Source organism: Desmodus rotundus, chromosome X (genome assembly GCF_022682495.2).
Source record: "Desmodus rotundus isolate HL8 chromosome X, HLdesRot8A.1, whole genome shotgun sequence".
NCBI classification, from domain to species: Eukaryota; Metazoa; Chordata; class Mammalia; order Chiroptera; family Phyllostomidae; genus Desmodus; species Desmodus rotundus.
Genome location: NC_071400.1, coordinates 44795512 through 44818709, shown reverse-complemented (window position 1 = coordinate 44818709; position 23198 = coordinate 44795512). Strand labels below are relative to the sequence as shown.

The 23198-nt window shown below is 36.5% G+C and overlaps 1 protein-coding gene and 1 pseudogene across 4 annotated transcripts in view; both read left to right on the top strand.

Moving 5' to 3' along the window:
* Positions 1-23198, top strand: part of RBM41 (RNA binding motif protein 41) — a 219495-nt gene that overhangs the window by 159600 nt on the left and 36697 nt on the right. For all 4 annotated transcript variants that reach the window (XM_045188491.2, XM_053917412.1, XM_024551598.3 and 1 more), the window contains one exon: positions 7855-8258. In XM_045188491.2, the coding sequence (XP_045044426.2) occupies positions 7855-8258 (404 nt within the window). The remainder of the gene's footprint in view (positions 1-7854; positions 8259-23198) is intronic.
* LOC112296813 (calcineurin B homologous protein 1 pseudogene) lies at positions 11739-19696 on the top strand (annotated as a pseudogene).

The following is a 23198-nucleotide window of genomic DNA, read 5'->3' as shown; positions in this document are numbered from 1 at the left end:
AAATGTCTATTCCCATTGTGTGGCTCTTATTTCACTGCCTTTATGGTGTCTTTGGAGGAATAAAAGTTCTTCATTTATATGTAATAAAAGGTATTAATTTTTTCCTCTCTACTTAGTGCTTTTTATACTTTGACTAATAAATCCTTTCCTACATGAGCTCAGGAAGATAGTATTCATTTTCTAAAAGCTTTATGTTTTTTTCTTTCACATTTAAATCTTTCATCCACTTGGAATTGATATATGTGTATGATATGAAGTTCCAGTGTATTTTTATGTAGATAATCCTCTGTCCCGACACCATATATTGAAATTGTTGTCTCTGCACTTTTATTATATTGCCAGCTCTGTCATAAATCAGATGTTCATATATGCATGGATGTTTTTTCACTTTCTCTCTTTTCTTCCTTTGGTGTTTTTTGGCTGTTGAAAAATCCATGATCACACAGTTTAGCTTTTTAAAGGTTTTGATATCTGGTACAACAGAAGAACAGTTGCTTCTACCTTATTCTTCAAAGTGTTTTGTCTACTTTGGGTATTTTGATTTTCCATGGAAATTATAGAATCAGCTTGTCAAGTTTCTCTCTCTCTATTTTCATTAAGATTCCATCAAGTATTTAAATCAAGTGAGGACAATTTACGTATTTGCAATGTAAATCTTCAAATCTTCAGGTGTGAATATGGTATATATTTTTCAATTATTCTTTAATATTTATCAATATATTTTCTCTATTTTATGTTACTTCTAACATTTTATGAGACTGAATAGTTTTTTTCTTACTTTTTAAACAGTTTTATTGAGGTATATAATTGACACATGATACTCACCTGCTGTCAAATTTTCAGTTAGGTGATTTTTTAGTTAACTTACTGAATTGTGCATCATCATGACAACTCAGTTTTAGGTCATGTCCATTACTCTGCAAAATTTCCTTGAGCCTATTTGCAGTAAATCACTTGCACATCTGCCCAAAGCCTTCTGTCTCTATAAATGTGTTTTTTCAAGATATTTCATATAAATGGAGTCTTCTACTAAGTGATCTTTGGAATCTGGATTTTTTCAGGTAACATAATGTGTGTTTGAAGTTTGTTCATGTTTTAGCATTCAGAAAGTCATTGCTTTTTATTACTAAATAGTTTTCCATTGTATAAATGTACCACGTTTTGTTTATCCCTTCCCCACTTGATGCCATTTGGGTTGTTTCCAATTTGGGGCTATTGTGAACAGTGCTCTGAACAAGTTTTTGTGGGGATATGTTTTCATTTCTTTTGAGTGAATGGAATTTCTGGGTCATATGGTAGTTCTATGTATCACCTTTTGAGGAATTGCCAAGTGCAGTTATACCATTTTACTCTCTCATGAGTGATGTGTGAGCGTTCCTACTTCTCTGCATTTTTGTCAACACTTGTTATTGCATATTTTTTCATTGCAGCTTTTCTAGTGGGTATGTGCTGATGTTCATTGTGATTTTAATTTGAATTTCTATATTAACAAATAATCTTGAATACTTCTTTCATTTTTTATTAGCCATTCATATGTCTGCTTTGATGAAATATTCCAGTCAAGTATTTCACCAATTTTTTATTAGATGGTATATTTTCTTATAATTGAGTGGTAAGAGTTCTTTATATATTCTGAATATAAGGCTTTTATAAGATAGAATACAGTTTGCAAATATTTTCTTCCAGTCTTTAGCCTGTTTTTTTATTTTAATGTTGTCTTTTAAAGCACAGGATTTTCTAATTTTAATGAAGTTCAGTTTATCAATTTGTTCCTTTATGTTGTGTTTTTGGTATCACGTCTAAGAAATCTTGGCTGAATTCAAGGTCAGAAAGATATCCTTTGTTTTCTTCTAGAATGTTTATAGTTTTAGTTCTTACATTTACATATATTATTCATTTGAGTTAATTTTGCTCAATTAGAGATAAAGTGTCCAAGTTCATATTTTTGTAAATGGATACCCAGTTGTCCTAGTACTGTTTATTGCAAAGACCATTATTTCCCCCATTGAATTGACTTGGCATCTTTGTGGAAAATCAATTTACTATAAAGGTAAGAGTTTATTTCTGGGCATTCATTGTGGTTCCATTGACCTATATACCGATCCTTGTGTTCTGAATCTATCTTTTTTTTTTTTTTTTTTTTTTGTCCGTTGGCACTTTCAGTGCAGTGCTGAAGTGTTGAATGAAAGTGTTGAAAGCAGACATCCTTACCTCAGTCCCAGTCTTAGAGGGGGAAACATTCAGTTCTTTTATCATTAACTATGATCCTAGCTCTAGATATTTTTTAAATACTCTTTAGCAGTATATTACTTTTCTATGGGTGCTGTAACTAGTTACCATAAACTTAGTGGCTTAAAGCAACACAGACTTCTTCTCTTGTGGTTCTAGAGGTCAGAAGTCCTAAAATCAAGTTGTCCACAGGGCTGCATTCCTTCTTGGGGTTCTCTAGGGCAACTTTTGTCAGCTTCTGGAATCCACCAGTGTTCATCAGTTCACTGCCCCTTCACATTATTCCACCTTCTCCTTCCATTGGTACATCTCCCACTCTGTCCCTGCCTCTTCCACCTCCTTCCTACACGGAACTGTTGTGATCACATTTAGCCCATCTAGTAATGCAAGATAATCTCCCTCTTTCAAGAGCTGTATCTTAATCCCACCTTCAGAGTCCTTTTTTCCTTGTAACTTTTTTTTACAGATTCCTGGGATTAGGAAGTAAATACCTTTGGGGTGGGGAGCCATTATATTCAGCCAACCACATGCAGATTGAGGATGTTCTCTTCTATTTCTAGTTAGCTGTGGGTGTTGGATTTTGTTTATCACTTTTTTTGCACCTGTTGTGGTGATCACATGGTTTAAAGTTTTAATCTATTAATACACTGTACTATATTGATTGATTTTTAGATGGTAAACCAATATTTCAATTCTGGGATAGATCGTACTTACCTGTGTATAACAAGTTTTATATGTTGCTGGATTAGGCTTACTAATATTTTGTTAAAGATTTTTGTGTCTATGTTAATGAGGGATATCGGTTTGTAGTTTTCTTTGCTTCCGATATGTTTGTTTAGCTTTGATTTCCATCTAATACTGACCTCATAGAATAAGTTGGAAAATATTCTCTCTTCCTCTATTTTCTGAAAGTGTTTGTGGAGGGTTAATATTATTTCTTTAAATGTTTGGTAGAATTCACAAATGAAGCCACCTGGACCTGGACTTCCCTTTGTATGCAGTTTGTTGATTACTGATTCAACCTCTTTACTTATTATAGGTGTATTCAACTGTTATCTTCCTTCTTGAGTCTGCTTTGATCATTTGTATCTTTCTTTGAATTTGTCCATTCATCTATCCTTTCTAATTTGTTAGCCTAAAGTTATTTATAATATTCCATTAAAGTTGTCTCCATTTGTATAAGTTCAGTAATGATGCTTCATCTTTATTTCTTTGTTTTCATCCTTTGTGGCTTCTGTCTTATTTTCTTGGTTGGTCTAGCTAAGGGTTTGTTATTTTGTTAACATTTTCAAAGAACCAGCTTTTGGTTTCATTGATTTTTCTCTGTTTTTCTGTTTTCTATGGTACTGGCTTATTCCCTAATCTTTATTGTTTTCTGCCTTCTCCTTGCATTGTGTTTAGTTTGCTTTTTCTAGTTTCCTAAGTTGGAAGCTCAGGTTATAGATTTGAAACCATTATTCTTTTCTAATATAGGTGTTTAAAGGGACAGATTTCTCCCTGAATGCTATTTTGCCTACATCCATAAATTTGGGTATGTTGTGTTTTCATTTTCATTTTGTTCAAAATATTTTTAAATTTCCTATGTGAGTTCTTTGACCTATGGGTTATTTTGATGTGTGTTGTGTAATTTTCAAATATTTGTGTTTTCCCGGATTTCTTCCAGTAGTGGAACTCTAATGTTATTCCGTTGTGGTCAGAGAAATACATTGTATGATTTCAGACTGTTTAAAAATTTGAGACATACTGCCGCCTTGGACTCCTCACTCTAATATCAGCATGGTAGACTCCCTCACCTTCGATAAGTCTTCTCTTAAATGTCACCTTCTCAATGAGACCCACCCAGACCAATGTTAAAAGTGCAACCACCAATATTACCAAGTCTTAGCACTACCCTTTCACTGCTATGTTTTCTTTTTCAAAGCACTCAGAACCTTCTAACAGAACCTTCTAATATAATAATTTACTTAGCTCTATGAAGATGGAAATCTTTGCTTTGTTTATTGATGTATCTCAAGAACCTAGAATAATGCCAGGATCATAATAGTCACTGAATAAATATTTTTGAGTATATACATTAGGATATTCATCCACTTGGTCATATGCAGCTGAAATTTGTTCACTCTCACTGGAATGTTGTATTTCATTATATAAACTTCCTATAACTTTGTAATTGATTCTTCTGAGGACACTTGTATTTTTTTCTTGTCCCAAGCTATTATAAATACCACTGATAAACCATTCTTACTGTGTCCTGGTGCACATAAGCCCAGAATTTTCTATGGTTTAAACATAGGAGTGGAATGGATGGGCCGTATTTATGAGCATAAATTCAACATTAGTAAATGATGTCACAGTGGTTTGCACTGTAGTTGCACATTCCTACCAGCAATGTATGAAGGTTTCATTAGCTTTACAATCTCACTGACATGTGATGTTGGCATTCTTTTTATTTTTTTTGCCAATATGGCGGTTTTCTATTAGCATTTTCTTCTTAATTAACATTTCTCTGAATTTTAATGTCATTGAGTAATTTTTCTATGTATGTATTAGGTATGTGTATTGTATCTTTTTTGAGGTGCCTTTTCAATCTTTTGCCCAGTTTCCTAATGGTTGTATTCTTTATCGATTATTTGTGCAGCAAATATCTTTTCCTGTCCCAAGACTTTTGTATCTCTTTTTGATATTTTTGATGAACAGAAGTTTTTAATTTTAATGTAGTTGAATCTGTCAATATTTTTCTTTAATGGTTAGTCCTTTGGGGACTTCAGAAATCCTTCCGTGCATATTCTTATACCTTGCTGGTGGAAATGCATAATAGTACAACTTCTACAATGTGGAATTATCAATATAGAGAAAAATTACACACACATTTGACCCTTTTCTCAGCAAACCCATCTCTCGGAATATATTTCAGAGAGGTACTGGAAAAATACAAAACCCTATATGCACGAGGTTGTTTGTCAGGGTATTATTTGTTACAGCAGAAGTGACTGGATACAACGCCAGTGTGCCTCACTAGGAATAGTTGAAGAAACTATGGAACATCCACACAGTGGAGCATTACACAGCTATCAGAAGGAAGGGAAAGAGCTATACATATTAATACAGAGTTATCTCAAGTGTATATTGTTAAGTGCAGAAAGTAAATTGTAAACAGTAGGAGAGGGATGTAAATAACGACACACATACATATGTACATATATGTGTATGTGCGCCTATTTGCTTACATTTTTAAAAAGGAATCATTGCGACCATAAAGCCAAAACCTAATAAAAATTATTATTTATGGGGATGGAAAGGAGTGTGATGAAGAGGACAGAGGCAGAAGTGAAACACCTTTGAAACTGCTGTATAATGCATAACACAGTTTGCACTTTAGACCCATGTAAATGTTATGCATAATTTAAAAATCAGAAAGGGAAAACACATCAATCCCTAAAATTCATAAACAACCTGAAGCAGATGAACCTAAAACTATAAAGTTGGTAACATAACAATACAGTGGAAACAATTATTTAAAATGACTTTGAAACAATATTTGTACATTCCTAATGGGATATATTTTAAGGACAAAGGCAACTGCAAAGAAATACAAAATGATTCAGTAGTTTCATTGTTGACAGTCATGTTAGTATTGTTATTGACATTTTACAGTTCTATAAATATATTCTAGAAAAAACTAATAAATAATTGTTAATACTAAGAGCAAATATTTTAAGCATAAGTGAAAACATATATACAAGTCTAAAATCAAGGAGTTTGAGTAAAACCCTTATAATCTTACATTTGAAGTGGAAATACCAGTCTGATTTATTTTTCTCTTTAAAAAAATGTCCCGGTTTTGTCCACTGAAAATTCCTAGAAGCAATAGCAACTCAATAGCAACGAACACACCTAGCAACATATTTGAATTTCTAAATACTATTTCCCACTAAAAGAAGTCAGGAGTCCTTGGAGAAATATTCCCGGTGTGAGTCAGAAAATGTGCAAGGTGAGCTTGGGACAACTTGCTGTGACAGAAAACTGAAAAGCAATACAGGAGTCAATTTGAAGAGACTCTTATGGTCTTAAGTGGGATAATTTTCCCACTAAAAAGCACATCAAATATACGAAACTACATGATCTCATAATTATACTAAAAATAATCATTGGTCACCCTGGCTGGTGTGGCTCAGTGGACTGAGCACGGGCCTGTGAACCAAGGGGTCACCAGTTCGATTCCCAGTCAGGGCGCATGCCTGGGTTGTGGGCCAGGTCCCCAGTGGGGGACACATGAGAGGCAACCACACATTGATGTTACACTTCCTCTCTTTCTCCCTCCCTTCCCTTCTCTCTAAAAATAAATAAATAAAATCTTTTTAAAATAAAATAAAAATAATCATTGGTCAACACTGAATATTTCTAAGGTATCAACTCATTACTGTCATAGTTGGTAAATAATGGGAAAAATCAAGCATTTATCCTGCCTTTCCTGTATGAGCTGTATATAGGGAACTAATTAGTTGATGGTAAGTTTATTATAGAATTCTAGGTAATAAATATAAAGAAATAGTAGAATCAGGAGAGCTCCATTTCACAGCTCTTAATAAATTATTAGATCCAGGCAACGGTCATAATGGATGTAAAACCCATTAAGTGAAAGGTGAATGGGAGAACTTCGTAATGGAGGGATCCAACTAATACCACCTGAAATTCACTGATCAATTTCAGCATCACTAAAAATGGGGCCACCAAACATTATATGCCTTATGATATAGCAGGAAGTGCACATCTATCTATGGAGGAGGATTCTTGTCTAAAAATATGGAACCTGAATCTAATCAATCCTCTAGATGAGCACTATCCAGTGAAACGCGTATAATGATGTAAATGCTCTTTATCTTTTTTGCCCAATATGGCATCCACTAGCCACAGGTGGCTGTGAACATTTGAAATGTGACTAGTTTGAAAAACTGACATTTAAAAGATTAATTTAAATAGATTTGTGTGGCCAGTGGATACTGTATTAGACAGAATAGCTCTAGATTTCACTGCCAGTTTATAAGAGATGGAAGGGATTGAGGAACAAGTTAAATAATACCATGAAGAACAATCAGTCACATTCATTTGTTGGGTTCCTCTCATAAATCAATGGATGGGGGAGAAAGTGGGTTGGAGGGTTGGGAAAGAAGGGAACTATTTTAAAATAATAAGGCTTAAGAGATATAGCAGCCAAAGGCTGGTTAAAACAACCAAGGGTAAAATGATATCTTTGAGATAATCAGGGCCATTTCAATATGAACTTGGTATTAGATGATATTAAGGAATTATTAACTTTGTGAAGTGTGACAATGCCATACTGGTTACATTTTTCAAGTGTCCTTATCAGTTAGGTGTATATACTTGCATGACCCTGAGAGTGAGCACCTCCTTAAATTTTGCACCCCAGGTGCCTCACTTGCCTCAGTGTAGTTCCAGCCTTGCTTGTGAGGCGATATACTACTGTCATTGGCTGTAAATACCTGCCCCAGCAGGTATTTCTATGGAGTTTCTATGCCTGAGATCCAAGATTTAATTTTTATTAATTTGTTACAGGTTTTATTGGTAGGCTTTGTAGAACTTCCATATCTCTTTGTCTTGATCCAGATGAACCCCAAAAGAAGAACAAAGGTGATCCCATGAACAACCTGGAAAGTTTTTACCAAGAGATGATAATGAAAAAGCGTCTTGAAGAGTTCCATCTTATGAGAGGTGAACCCTTTGCTTCCCACTCACTGGTCTCAGCTACATCAGTGGGAGATAGTGGCACAGCTGAGAACCCGCCATTACTCCAGGACAAGGGAGAACAGGCAGCACAGGGTAAAAGTCCCAGTCTCCATGTGGCAAAAGTTATTGATAATTCACCTGAGCAGTGTTGGACTGGGCCTAAGAAGCTGACGCAGCCAATAGAATTTATCCCAGAAGATGAGATCCAGAGAAATCGTTTGTCAGAGGAAGAGATCCGAAAAATTCCTATGTTTTCTTCATATAATCCAGGGGAGCCAAACAAGGTATAGGCTAAACCAAGAAAAAAAAAACATGGGTTGTTTTCATTTTAATTTACCTCTACCTAAAGTAATACTTTTAAATTCACTTTGATTATACCAAAGAATTATGACATAGGCATAGTGATTGTATTTTTCCTTGACCTTGACTATTCTTTCTCTGCATACTACATAAGTAGTATATTTCCTATGATGTTCTTTGTGGTTTTCTAAGGTCCTAAGCTACCCTTAAAATTTCAAAGAAATCTTGAAGAGCCTCTAGTCCATACCTACAAGAAGACCTGAACTGAAGGAATAGTAACCTACAATTTCCTAGGCTAGCAATGAATCAGGTAGTATTGATAAAACCACCATATCCGGTAGCCATGGTGCCTCTGGAATTAGTCAATAATTGATCTTCTGGTTGTGAGTAGGATTTACTGATACCATGTGAGGGTTTTTTTAAATTATATTATAGGATTATGCTATTACAATTGTCCCAATTTTTCCGCCTTTGCCCCCTCCACCCAGCACCCTCCACTCGCTCAGGCAGTCCCCCCACCATTGTTCATTCATACATATAAGTTCTTTGGCTACTCCAAATGCTCCACCTGGCTTTCATATGACATATGACTTCAGATGCTGGTAGTTAAAAGCAAAGTGAAAGCACAGGGCTTCTAAGTCTTGAGAAATTGGTAAATATCTAAGTAAACTTGTCAATAATCTTTGTTTTATATTTTTACTACATAGCTATATATTCAGAAAGAACATATAGTTTTATATACTTTAAAACTATGTAGAGGAAATCATAACCTACATACCCTTCTTTTTAATATTTTATTTATTTATTCATTTTTAGAGAAAGAGAGGGAGAGAAACATCAATGTGCGGTTGCCTCTCATGCACCCCCAATTGGGAGCCTGGCCCACAACCCAGGCATGTGCCCTGACTGGGAAATGAACCGGCGACCCTTTGGTTCACAGGCCAGTGCTCAATCCTCTGAGCCACACCAGCCAGGGCCTACATACCCATCTATAACTTGATTTTTAAACTCAATATACATGGTTTTGAAATTTATTTCTAATGATACAAGGAACAGTGTATTCCATTGTAGAAATACAGTATAATTCATTTATCCAATCTCCTGAAGACTTTCTCTTTTCATTTTTTTATTGCAGAGAATTCTGCAACAAACATTATTATACAACTAGTAAGTCACAATCAGCAATTTTTTAAGGAAATGAAATAGAATAGAATATAAAATATCAATATCAATAAAATATGAATCACTGTTTCTTGAAGGTTTTGTTTTGCGTGTGTGCACACACATGAGAGAAGGGGAGGATAGATGTTTGAGGGCCAGAATGCATTTCTTCCTGTAGACCTCAGTCAAAAAAGCTGGAAAAATACTGCTTTATTGCAGTGATTATCAAATGTTAGTGTGCACCAGAATCACCTGACAGGGCTGTTAAAACAGATTGCTTGGCTCTGCCCCCAGAATTTTTTATTCAGTAGTTCTGGACTAGGGCCTGAGAATTTGCATTTCCAATTTCCTAAGAGATGCTGTTGCTCCTGGTCTGAGACACATTTTAAGAATCACTGTTGCAGACTACATACCTAGGAGTGGAATTACTGTGTATATAGCGTGTGTGTATCAACTCCATAAGCAGGGTTTCAGAGATCTCTTTCACATCCTTGCCAATACTTTGCAATATTAGATTTTTTATTTTTGCCAGTCTGATATATTGGAAAGCTATCTCATTGTTTTAATTTGCATGTTTCTGGTTTCCAGGGAAATTATGCATGTATTTATAAATTTATTAGCCTTTCAGGAACCTTCTGTAAGTTGCCTCTTCCTTTTTGCCTACTATTTGGTTGTTTAGTTTTTCATATTACTTACAGAGATTATTTTTAAATTCTCACTACAAACCCTTTCTGTTTATTTAGCAAATATATTTTCCCAGTGAGTGGCTTATCATTTTAACATCACTTCTGATGTCTTACATTAAGTAGAAGCCTTTCATTTTAATGTAACTACATCATCAGTATTTTACTTGATGGTTTGTGCTTTTTGAATCATTTTAAGGAAATCCCTCCCTACAAATCAATAAGAAAAATACAAACAACCCAATAAAATGGTCAGAAGATGTTAATAGGCAATTCACAGATGAGAAAACATGATTGTCTGATTAACTTAATAAGTCTTATCAGCAACCAAAGACATACAAAATAAAACTATAATGAAATACTATTTATCACCTAGGATGTTAGCATAAAAGCATGGCAATGCCAAGTATTAGTGAACATATGGAACACTAAGAACTCTAATATATTTCTGGCTGGATATAAATGAATACAACCACTTTCAAGAACATTGTGGCAATATCTAGTAAAATAGAAGATGTTCATACAGTATGGATCAGCAGTGCCATTCCGAGCTATCTATCCTAGAGGAATTCTTACACATGCACATTAGGAGGTGTTATAAGGATGCTCATTGTAACATTATTTGTAAATAACATACATGTTCATCAGTAGGAGAATGGATAAAGCACGGTATGTTCCTAAAATAGAAACTACACGGTAGGGAAAGTGAATAAAATACAACTGCAGGTATCAGTGCGGTCGCAACTCACAAACATAATGTTGAATGAAAATGGCTAGTTACAGACTTCTGGTTTCAACTCCAACATATAACGTGCTTTGAAGTCATCACTCCTGTATTACAACAAGAAAAACAGCCAAACAAACTAAAAATCAATGAGTTTTTTCTTGGACCTATCAGAGAATTGAAGTCACAGAGCAAACGGCAACCCCTAAATCTGGAGAGACGGGAAATTACTGAGAATCACAGCTCAGATCTACTTATCAGGAGCCATAAACTGGTAAGAATACTTAAGCGGTAACTTGACAAATCAGTTGAGGCAAAGTATAGATTAGTGTTTGAACATAACAGGTTCTCAAGTCGAAGAGCCAAGACAAATATCTGTTCCTGGCATGGGGAGCAGAAAAGTAGTAATTTTGAAATACACTCAGAGCTTCTGTCTAACAAAGGACTACCCAACAAGTAAAACTACTTTACCAAAGTCTTCTCTGGTGTGGGAGAAGGGAAATCATCTAACTTCAGGCCCCTCTAGCCTTCCTGTCTCATCTAACAGAGAAAAAAAAAATTCTGAAACACTTCTGAAGAGTACAGGTGGGCGACACAGGCACACTGAGAGACTGAGGCTTGATTATAGGATTACAGAATGTTTCCCCTTACCCTGCACCTTGCCACCACGTGAACAGGGCTTCAGTGTAGTAACTGTGGGTTACAGCTGAAAGGCCTGCAGGGCACACACTCTATTTAAGAAGTTTTTAGGGAAATCCAAAGAAAACACGGGAGACAAAAAACAAGGGCATCAGAGAAAATTGAAACCCTGTGACACCTAGAGCTAGAGCAGACATTAATAAACACAGCCCAACTCCTCACCAGATTAACATAAAACATTACACTAATGGCCTTTTTACCTTAGTTCCTGTGAGCTTAAAGAGATCAAGAAGGAAACTGGCTTTTCCCATAGTCAGATCACCCGCTTTCATAGCCTGTTCACTAGCCTGGACAAAGGAGAAAATGGGACTCTCAGCCAGGAAGACTTCCAGCGGATTCCAAAACTTGCCATCAACCCACTGAGAGACCGGGTCATCAATTCCTTTTTTCCAGGTGGAGAAGACCAGGTAAACTTCCATGGATTCATGAGAACTTTGGCTCATTTCCAACCCATTGAAGATAATGAAAAGAGTAAAGATGTGAACGGACCAGAACCACTCAATAGCCAAAGCAACAAACTGCACTTTGCTCTTTGACTATATGATTTGGATGAAGATGACAAGATCTCCCGTGATGAGCTGTTACAGGTGCTACACATGATGGTCAGAGTGAACATCTCAGATGAACAGCTGGGCAGCATCGCAGACAGGACCATCCAGGAGGCCGATTAAGATGGGGACAGCACCATATCTTTCACAGAATTTGTCGAGGTTTTGGAGAAGGTGGACGTAGAACAGAAAATGAGCATCCAATTTCTTCACTAAAGGACTGAGACCAAACTGTTCCTTGCTGCCTAGTATTTAAGAACTGGAATTTAGGAGTCCTCCTGTCCAACACCCCACCTCCACCCCATCATTCACCTTCTCCCAAAGTACTGCTGCTGTTGCATGACAGCCCCCAATATGTTCTGCCAACATAAACTTGCCTTTGGTGTATAAACAGGGCACTACAGAATGGTCCACCCAGTCTGTATCTGTTCCGTATCATTTCCTGGTTTTCTCCAGTTCTAAATATTTTCACAACCCCAGCCCCATCCCTGTTCTGCTACTGAAATGCTACACGTGCATCTCGTCCGAGATAGTGAGAAACTGAATCAGGTCAAGAACCAGCCAGCATAGCTCTTTTGTTGGATGTAGACTATAGCCTCGCTGCCTCCCCTCCAGCAAGGCTTTGGCGTGCTCCTCTGTCCTTTTTATATGTTGTTTGCTTTCTGCTTCTCTTTTACCCAATACATCATTCACGTAGTCTTTCAGTCCCCCCACTTTATATTAAGCTTCAATATCCTCTGTCCTACTTGGCACCCCAAGCTATGCCTGTTCAGTGTATTTCTGACTTGGCAGGATAGTTCGGTGCTCTGGCAGATTTGAACTACCTTTACTCTTCAATAGATCTCTGGGATGTTGCCTCTCCAGGAGCTTTTCAATAACCGACACCTGTTAGAAAACTGTGATTGTTTCTTGGTCCCCTGCACTCTGCTTTGTCATCAAAGGGCTGTGGGTTGGAGATCTTCCTGAAAGGTGGTGGCCTTAGTGAGAGGTGTAGGGCACAGCCTTTCAGCTGACTTAACGGGGTAGCACTACCTCTGGCCTCTAATTCTCATACATAGCTACATGGATGCTCTTGCTAATACAGTGTTAACTTTTCAGAAAAGAGCCATATGCCTACAGATTTGCTTAGTTTTAGGAGACTGTTACCACTAGAATGGTTGCTCTGACAATACGCTTGGGGACTTTCTCATGGTTTTTTGAACAAGGAGGCCGGACACCCTAAAAGCCTCATGCATTCCCACATCTGCAGCATGGTTTATGCCTCAGTGTTATGTGCCCTAGAATGTTTTTCACTTCACATTTCCAGATAGAAAGATTAGTGTTACAGAAGTGCCAACTTATCCCAGTCCAAAAGATTTAAAGATTGTCCTCAGTGTCTGTAAGTTTTGCACCAATACTTCATGAATTTTACACTTGGCAGATGTTAACGCTGGAAGCCATAGTCAGCTCCTAAAGATAGGTCCAGAGCTTTGAATGTATTGTATCATTAGTAGCCTGGTTACACTGATTTCCTAGCTCCTCTCTTTGACCACTGCTAATCCCTTAGAAACAAGGGGTCTGGCCCTGGTGGCACAACCTGAGGTGGCATTACAGGCCTTTGCATGAGCCAGAGCAAACTTTCTGCCTAAGTCAGTTTAGTACGGACCTCATTGAATCAGGCTGTTGTCATCCTAACATCTGTCTTTATGAGTCTGTTCATCCTTCTAACTGCCCTTGGCTGATTTTGTCTGACTCATTGCTTGCTTGCATGTTTCCTTGGGATTGCTAGAGAGAGAGGGAGAGGGAGACGGAGGTGGAGAGGAAGAGGGAGAGGGAGGAGAGAGAGAGAGAAGGAGGGGGGAGAGAGAGAGAGAGAGAGAGAAGGATAAGAGAGGAGAAGGAGAAGGAAGGAAGGAAAGAAGGAAGAAAAAAGAACCACCACTGCAAGGGATTAGGAACAGTGGAGAACATAGTGGTGGCCAGGCTGGAAGACTCAAATATAAATGACTGAGAAATTCTTGGTGAAGTATCAGTCGGAGTTTGTAATCAAGTGAGGTAGTATAGGAATCATACAAAAGGGAAGATTTGTCTGACACTGATCTGTTAGGGACATACTTCAAAGGCTCCTTGACTTCCATATTTAAAGATCCTTAAGTTATGGCTTTTTCCTCCTTTTGGCTACATAGCAAAATGTTTTAATCCATGGTTGTGCCTTATTGTTCCATTAAAACTGTATTTTCTGATTCATCAATAAATACTTACAGTTAAAAAAAATGAACAGAATATCCAAGAACCACGTGACAATTTCAAAAGGTATGACATACCCAGTATTGGGATACCAAAAGCATAAGAGAGAAAGAAGCAGAAGAAATGTCTGAAGCAATGATGGCCAATAATTTCCCAAAGTTACTGACAGAAACCAGACTATTGATACAGGATCTGAGCAGAACACCAAGCAGGATAACTACCAAAATAATATATACCTCAGTTTATCATGTTCCAACACAGAAAATGGAAGACAGAGAAAATGTTGAAAATAGCCAGGTAGAAAAAAAAAACAAAACACTTTGCCTATAGAGAAATGAAGATAAGAATTGTATTGGATTTCTCATCAGAAACCATGCAAGCAAGAAGACAATGGCATGAAATATTTAAAGTATTGAAACCCCCCCCTACTTAGCATTCTTTATTCAGCAAAAGTATCCTTCAAAAGTGAAGGAAAAAGAAAGATTTCATCAGACAAACAAAAACTGAAGGAGTTTGTTGCTAGTAAATCTGCCTTACAAGAAATGTTTTGGTTTTGTTTTTTAAGTTCTTCAGAGAGAAGAAAAATGATATAGGGTTAAAAAAAAAATCTCTGTAAAGAAAGGAAGAGCACAGAGAGGAATACCTGAAGGTAAAATCTTTAATATTATTTTTTATTTTAAGTGATCTAAAAGATAATTGTTCAAAGTAATAGTAGCAATGTGTTAGGTAATTTTAGTATATGGATAAGTGAAATGAATGACAAGAATGTTATAAGGCGTAGGTGGGAGGAATTAGTATTTAATTTATGTAACTATTATAATGTATCTGCACTCCCTGTGAAGTGGTAGTGTTATTTGAGAGTCAACTTTGATTAGTTGTAAATGTATTGAATATATTGCAAACTCTAGGCCAACCACTAAAAGATATATAGACAAAAGTATAATTGACATGCTGAGAGAGGGGTAAAAGTGAAATCATATAAAATGATACTCATTCTCTACAATATTTAGAAGCAAAGGGAACATTTTCTGACTCATTTTATGAGAACCACCCTTAGCTTAATACCAAAACCAGGTAAAGATATTATAATAAAGAAAAACTTTAATGACCAATCTCTTATGATCATAGATGCAAAAATCCTAAATATTAGGAGGATCAAAATAGTTGATTGAAATATTTTTATTTAAAAATCAAAGTATTAGAAAATGAAATCCAACAATGTATCAAAAGAATTCTATATTATGAACACGTGGGATTTATTACAGGCATCCATGAACTGGTTCAACATTTCAAACTCAGTTAATGTAATCCACCATATCAACAGACTAAGGAAAAAAAAGCATATCATTGTTTCAACTGGTACAGAAAAAGTACTTGACAAAATTCAACATCATTAATGACACAAACTCTTACTGAACTAAGAAAAGAAGTGAACATCCTCAACTTGATAAAGAATATCTACAAACCCTAGAGCTAACATACTTAATGGTAAGAAACTGGATGCTTTCCACTTTGATCAGAAGCAAGGCAAGGGTATCTCCTCGCCCCACTTCTTAAAATAGTGTACTGGAAGTGCTGAATAGTGAAAAAAATAAGAACAGGAAATGAAAAGCACACATATCGGAAAGGAAAATATAAACCATCTCTGTTCATAGATGGCATGTAGTTCTATATGGAAAACGCCAAACAACGACCCTGAAATAACTTCTGGAACTAACGAGTATAGCAAGGTTGGAGAAAGTCAATTGTTTTCCTGTATACCAAGAAATTAAGAATTGAAATTGAAATAAAACCACTATTTACAATAGCACCACATATTCCAGTTTCTCTTCAGATCGTATAAATCTTTTGCCGTTTACAATAGCACCACAAAAGAGTGAAATAATTAGATGTAAATATAACCGAATTTGTACAGCACCTACATGCAGGACACTACAAAACCCTGATGAAAAATTAAAGAAGATCTAATAAATGCAGAAATGTCCAGTGTTTATGGATTGGATGACTTAATGTTAAGGTGTCAATTTTTCCCATATTAATATGTACATTCCATACAGTCACACCAAAATCCCAGCAACCTATTTTGTGATTATAGACAAACTGATTCTAAGTTATTAGGAAGATAAAAGATCGAGAGTATCTAGCACAGTACTGGAGAACAACTACAAAGTTGAAGGACTGACACTACTCGACTTCAAAGACTTATGACCAATTGAGCAGAATAAAGAAGCCAGAAATAGACTCACACAGATATAGTGACCTGACCTTTGACAAGGGAGCAAAGGCAATTAAATGGAGAAAGCCTAGTCTTTTCATCAAATTATGCTGAACAACTGGATATCAACATGCAAAAAAAGAAAGAATCTAGGCACAGATTTTACATTCTTCAAAAAATTAACTCAAAATAGATTGTAGATTCAAATGCAAAACACAATACCATAAAACTTGTAGAAGAAAAGAGGAGAAAATCTAAGTGACCTTGTGTTTGGTGACACACTGATAGATACAACACCAAAAGCATAATTTATGAGACAAAAAAATAAATCAGACTTTATTAAAATAATAAATTTCTGCTATGTGAAAGATACTTTTACGAATCAAAAAACAAGCCACAGACTGGAAGAAAATATTTTCAAAACACATGCCTAATAAAGGATTAGTATGCAAAATACACGAAGAACTTCTAAAACTCACCAGTAGTACAATGAACTACCCAATTAAAAATGGACAAAAGAACAGACACCTTCCCAAAGAAGTTACGTGCATGTCAAATGAGCATATAAAAAGGAGCTCACTATTATTTGTCATAAGGGAACTGCAGAATAAAACAATAATGAGATGACATTATACACCTATTAGAATATCTAAAAAAATCACAGTAAAATTGACAGCACCGAATGCTATTTAGGATCCTGACCAACAAGAACTCATATTCATTACTGGTGAGAATACAAAGTGATACAATTTCTTTGGAAGTTAGTTTGACAGTCTCTTACGAAGCTTAACATTGTTTTACCATATGATCCCATAATTGCGCTTCTAGTTATTTACCACAATTGATTTGAAAACCTATATTTATACAAAACCCAGCATGTGAATGAAAAATCCAGCAGTTTTATTATTAATTGCCAAAAAACCTACAATCAAGCTGTTCTTTAGATGAATGAAACATTCCGCTGTGCTACCATTATACAGGGTCTGGCACAAATAATGTCCCTTTTTTATTACAAAAGCATAATCGTGTAATGCTGTAACATAACAGTGTCAAACTCAAGCACACCATGTGACATTTTAGGTGAAATGTTCAAATTGCTCTCCATCTGATGCGAGACATTCTCGTACCCTACCAACCACACTCAAGGAAGCCTTACTTTTGCCAGACCCTGTACAATGGAATGTAATTCAGCAATAAAAAGAAATAAGCTGTAAAGCTACAAAAAGATGTAGAGGGGCTATAAATGCATTTTAATAAGTGAAAGAAGCCAACATGAGAAGACCATGTATGGTATGATTTCAATTATGTGACATTTTGGTAAACACGAAACTACAGCAACAGTAAATGATCAATAGTTGCCAGAGTTTGGGAAAATGGTGGAGAAAGGAATAGATGAAGCATAGAGGATTTTTAGGGCAGTAAAATTGTTCTCTATGATAATGTAATAGTGAATGCAAGACATGAATCTGTTGAAACCCATAACTGTACAACACGAAGAGTGACCCTTGATGTATACAAATAGTAAAAAATTATTTAGGAGGTTGGGGAACCCCAGGAAGGAATGCAGGCTGACAAGAGAATCTAACTGTGTTATAAATACATGAAGCAACCTTAGTGAAGGTACAAGGGGAAAGGTGCTGACCGAAATATCTGTGGGAATGCGTGGAATGTGGAAGCAACAGAGAAGCAGCCAGAACTGCACATAATCACTGTACCCTAGTTGATATGATTGTGTAACATGGGGGTACAGGTTAACAATTCTTTTATTATACATGTAAAATGAAACAGAGCAATTAAGTAAATGGATAGCAGATAGTGGGAGCCAGGTTTTTCACCCTTGGAATTTACAAATAAGCAAAGGTGAGAAACTAGAATGAACTCATGTTTAACTTAATATATGGATGACTGCATATGTAAATATTTATATATATGTGTATATACATAGGTTAGTATTAAATTTTTTTTCTCTCAGCTGAGAGGGTCTAAATGTGACACTGCAGGAGCAACAAGCGTGTTTGGCACCCAGATCTTAGTTTCTAATACCATCCGGTAATAAAAGTGACCAGGGCTCCTTAGAGAAATGGCTGATTCTAGCACTGGGGGCAGGATTATACAAGATGAGCCTTGGGCATGTTGTAGTACCAAAAAATAAGGAAGTGCTACAGACAACATAAAATATTGGAGGTATGTCAAAGGAGCACAGGAGCCAACTGAAAGTTTCCAATGACCAAAGTTGGAACAATTTGTACATCAAAGTAAGTAAATTAGTGTTGGACTATACCCCACAGTATAGAATAAATATCTATGAATCCATACTGATAATAAACAAAACAACTGAATAAGTTGATAAATGAGGGAGAGGAGACAAATACCCAATGAAGAAGAATTTAAAATAATTTATGTAGATGCTCCACCTCAAGGTTTTCGAGCTACTTACAGTGACTTCTTTAAAGAGTAGTGTATTGAAAGGCAGAAAACAAAGTAACATTACAGAGTAGAAGCCTAAATCTGCCTCAGCCAGGTTATCAAGGCCAACATCAACAGTCGTAAGTCATACTGACGGTACGTATGGTTGGTATGATATGATCAAAGCTGTACTTTTCCTCTGTGGTCTTTTTCCTAATAATTCATAACCCCAATCAAACCATGAGAGAAACACCAGAAAAATTCCAGTAGTGTGACATCCTACCAAGTACTTGATCAGCTTTCCTCAAAACTGTCAAAATCATCAAAAACAAAGAAAGTCTGATTAACTGCCAGAGCCAAGAGGAACGTAAAGTCACATAGAAATCAAGCGTACTGTGGTATCCTGGATAGGACCCTGGAAGAGAAAAAGGACATTAGGGAAAAAATAAGAAAATATGAATAAAGTATGGAATTTAGCTAATAATAATATATCAATATTAATTCATTTATTTTGATAATGCACCGTGGTAATTATTTTTAAAGTATATTTCATTGATTATCCTATTAGAGTTGTCCTGATTTTTTCTAATCTTTATCCCCTTCCACCCTGCACCACCCATCCCAGCAGCATTCCCCCACCTTAGTTCATGTCCATGGGTCATACATGTAAGTTCTTTGGCTTCTACCTTTCCTATACTATTCTTAACCCCCCCCTGTCTATTTTGTATCTACCATTTATTTATGCATTTTACTCCCTGTACCTTTCCCCCCATTCTCCCTCTTCCCCTTCCCCACTGATAACCCTCCATGTGATCTCCATTTCTGTGATTCTGTGCCTGTTCTAGTTGTTTGCTTAGTTTGTTTTTGTTTTTCTTAGGTTCAGTTGTTGATAGTTGTGAGTTTGTTGTCATTTTACTGTTCATACTTTTTATCTTTTTCTTAGATAGTCCCTTTTACATTTCATATAATGAGGGTTTGGTGATGATAAACTCCTTGAACTTGACCTTATCTGGGAAGCACTATATCTGCCCTTCCATTCTAAATGATAGCTTTGCTGGACAGAGTAATCTTGGATGTACGTCCTTGCCTTTCATGACTTTGAATACTTCTTTCCAGCCCCTTCTTGCCTACAAGGTTCCTTTTGAGAATCAGCTAATAGTCTTATGGGAACTCCTTTGTAGATAACTGTCTCCTTTTCTCTTGCTGCTTTTAAGATTCTCTCCTTTCATCTTGGGTAATGTGCCTCCGTGTGTGCTTCCTTAGGTACAACTTCTTTGGGACTCTCTAAGCTTCCTGGACTTCCTGGAAGTCTGTTTCCTTTGTCAGATTGGGGAAGTTCTCCATTATTTTTTCAAATAAGTTTTCAATTTCTTACTCTTCCTCTTCACCTTATGGCACCCTCTATGATTCAGATGTTGGAACATTTAAAGTTGAGGTTCCTAACCCTCTTCTCATTTTTTGAATTCTTGTTTCTTCATTCTGTTCCAGTTGGATGTTTCTTCCTCCTGCTCCAAATTGTCAATTTCAGTCCTGGTTTCCTTCCCTTCACTGTTGGTTCCCTGTATATTTTTCTTTATTTTACTTTGCATAGCCATCACTTTAGCCTCTATTTTGCGTCCATACTCAACCATTTCTGTGAGCTTCCTGATCACCAGTGTTTTGAACAGTGCATCTAGTAGGTTGGCTAGCTCTTCATTGCTTAGTTCTATTTTTGGAGCTTTGATCTGTTCTTTCATTTGGGTCATTTTTTGTTTGCTTGTTTCAGTGCACCTGTTACATAGTAAGGGGCAGAGCCTTAGGTATTCACCAGAGCAGGGCAACCCACGTCACTGTGTCATGACAGTGTATGTGGGGGAGGGGTCAGAGAGGGAACAATGCCACTTTTTCAGCTCTCTGACGACTTTCAGTCACTTCCTCCACTACCCACAAGCAACTTGGTCCCTTCTGGTGCTGATTCCCGGGTTGGTGGGCTTGTGTATGTTCTAGAACCCTGTGGGTCTCTCCAACGAAATCTTCTGTGAGGCTGGGAGTTTCTCCTACCACACAACCCCCACAGGTTTTTATAGCCAGAGGTTAAGGCTTTCTTTTCCCACACTGTAACCTTGGTTTGCACAGTCTTTCTTGTTCCACAGTTGTTCCTTCCGGTTTATCCACATGCAAATGTGGGATCACCTGGTCCACCAGCAGCCACCTCTCCCTTCCAGGTCCTCCAGCTGCTGCCTTGCCGTGCATTCTCTCCACCCCGGCTGGCTGCCTCTACCCCTCCTACCAGTCTGAATGAATGTTTTTTCTTTCACTCCTTGGTTGTTGGTCTTCCATAGAGTTCGATTTCATGGCGGTTCTGGTTATTTTTTTGTGTTTAAATTTGTTGTTGTCCTTTTGGTCATGAGAGGACACAAAGTGTATATACCTACACCTCCATCTTGGCTGGAAATCTTCTGTAGTAATTAGAGTAAGGTGTTAATAATAGGGGAAACTGGGTTTGTGGTGTATGGGAATTCTTTGTACTAGGTTCTCAGTTTTTCTGTAAATGTATAAGTTTTTCTGTTCTGAAAAATGAAGTCTTTTTAAAAGTTAAAACAGGTAGCTGTAAAATAATTCATATAGTATAATAACATTTATATAAAGATTTAAAAATACAAAACTATATATTGCAGAGGAATACAAGGAAGAGACTCATTCTCTGTTACCACTTGGAAATTGATTTTCTGTTTCACAGAAATGCTTATCATGTTTTCTAGCCTAGCTATATCTTTGGGTTTATCACTTTATATATGCATATGTTGTGGATATATACATATACACCTGTGTGTATATGTATGTACATATATGTATGCATGTATATATGTATGTTTTTGGAGCAGAGAAGATATATCCAAGCAAGAAGCGACCAAGCCACTGTGACAGAAGTTCTCTTGTTTTTTTTTTTAATGTTCATATTAAAGGGAACAATCTTAGTATGGATCTTTCCTACTTGGTGAGAAACTTGCCATATATTTACTTACAGACCTGTTTCTTTGGTCATTTAATTTGATGATGATTCCATGATGAGTATTTTAGAACCAAAACTCTAGAGCACCTGAAATTACTGAAGGAAACCACAAGAGAGTTATTCTGTGTACTTACCTTTAAGATAAAAATAAAGTGAAATTCTAAATATGTGAGTATTCAGCCTCTAAAGACTTTGAGACATTGAAAAATCTGCTTATTACAATGTTTAATATATTTATTTATACGTTTCAGGAGTAAGAAACTCCTAAGTGGGCTTTATTTCCTAGCTCTTTGCTTTTGCTTCTCCTGTTCAAATTCTTCTCATGTTCTTTTAAGATATTAAAGGATATAAATTATGCTAGTAAATATACTGATCTTTTTTCCACTTTTTTTTAAAGATTTTTATTTATTTATTTTTAGAGAGAGGAGAAGGGAAGGAGAAAGAGAAGGAGAGAAACATCAATGCATGGCTGCCTCTTGTGTGCCACCAAATGGGGACCTGGCCCACAACCCAGGCATGTGCCCTGACTGGGAATGGATCCAGCGATCCTTTGGTTCACAGGCCCGTGCTCAATCCAGTGAGCTATACCAGCCAGGGAACTCCACTTCTTTTTTATTGTAGTAAAATACACATAACCTGAGATCTACCATCGTAACAAAATATTAAATGTACATGACAGTGCTGTTAACTATAGGCACAACGCTGTACAGCAGAGACCTAGAACTTAGTCATCTTGCATGACTAAACTTTATGCACATTGAAAAGCAAATCCACATTTTCCCCTTTCCACAGCCCCTGGCAACCACCGTTCTAGTTTCTGCTTCCATGAGGTTGACTACTGTAGGTGCCACAAGTTTTATCATGCAGTATTACTCCTGTTGTGACTGGCTTATTGCACTCAGTATAATGTACTCAAGGTTCATCATGTTGTTGCATATGACAAGATTTTCTTTTCCTGGCTGTATAATATTCCATTATCTTATACCACATATTCCTTATGTATTCGTCCATGATGGACATTTAGGTTGTTTTCATCTCTTGGCTATTGTGAAGAGTGCTGCAATGGACGTGTGAGTTCAGATATCTCTTCAAGATCCTCATTTTAATTTTTTGAATAAGTACCCAGAAATAGGATTGCTGCATCATATGGTAGTTCTAGTTTTAATTTGTGGAGGATCCTCCATGATGTTCTCTATAGAGTACACTATTTTACATTTCTACACACAGTGCACAAGGGTTCCAATTTCTCTATGTTTTCAACAACACTTAC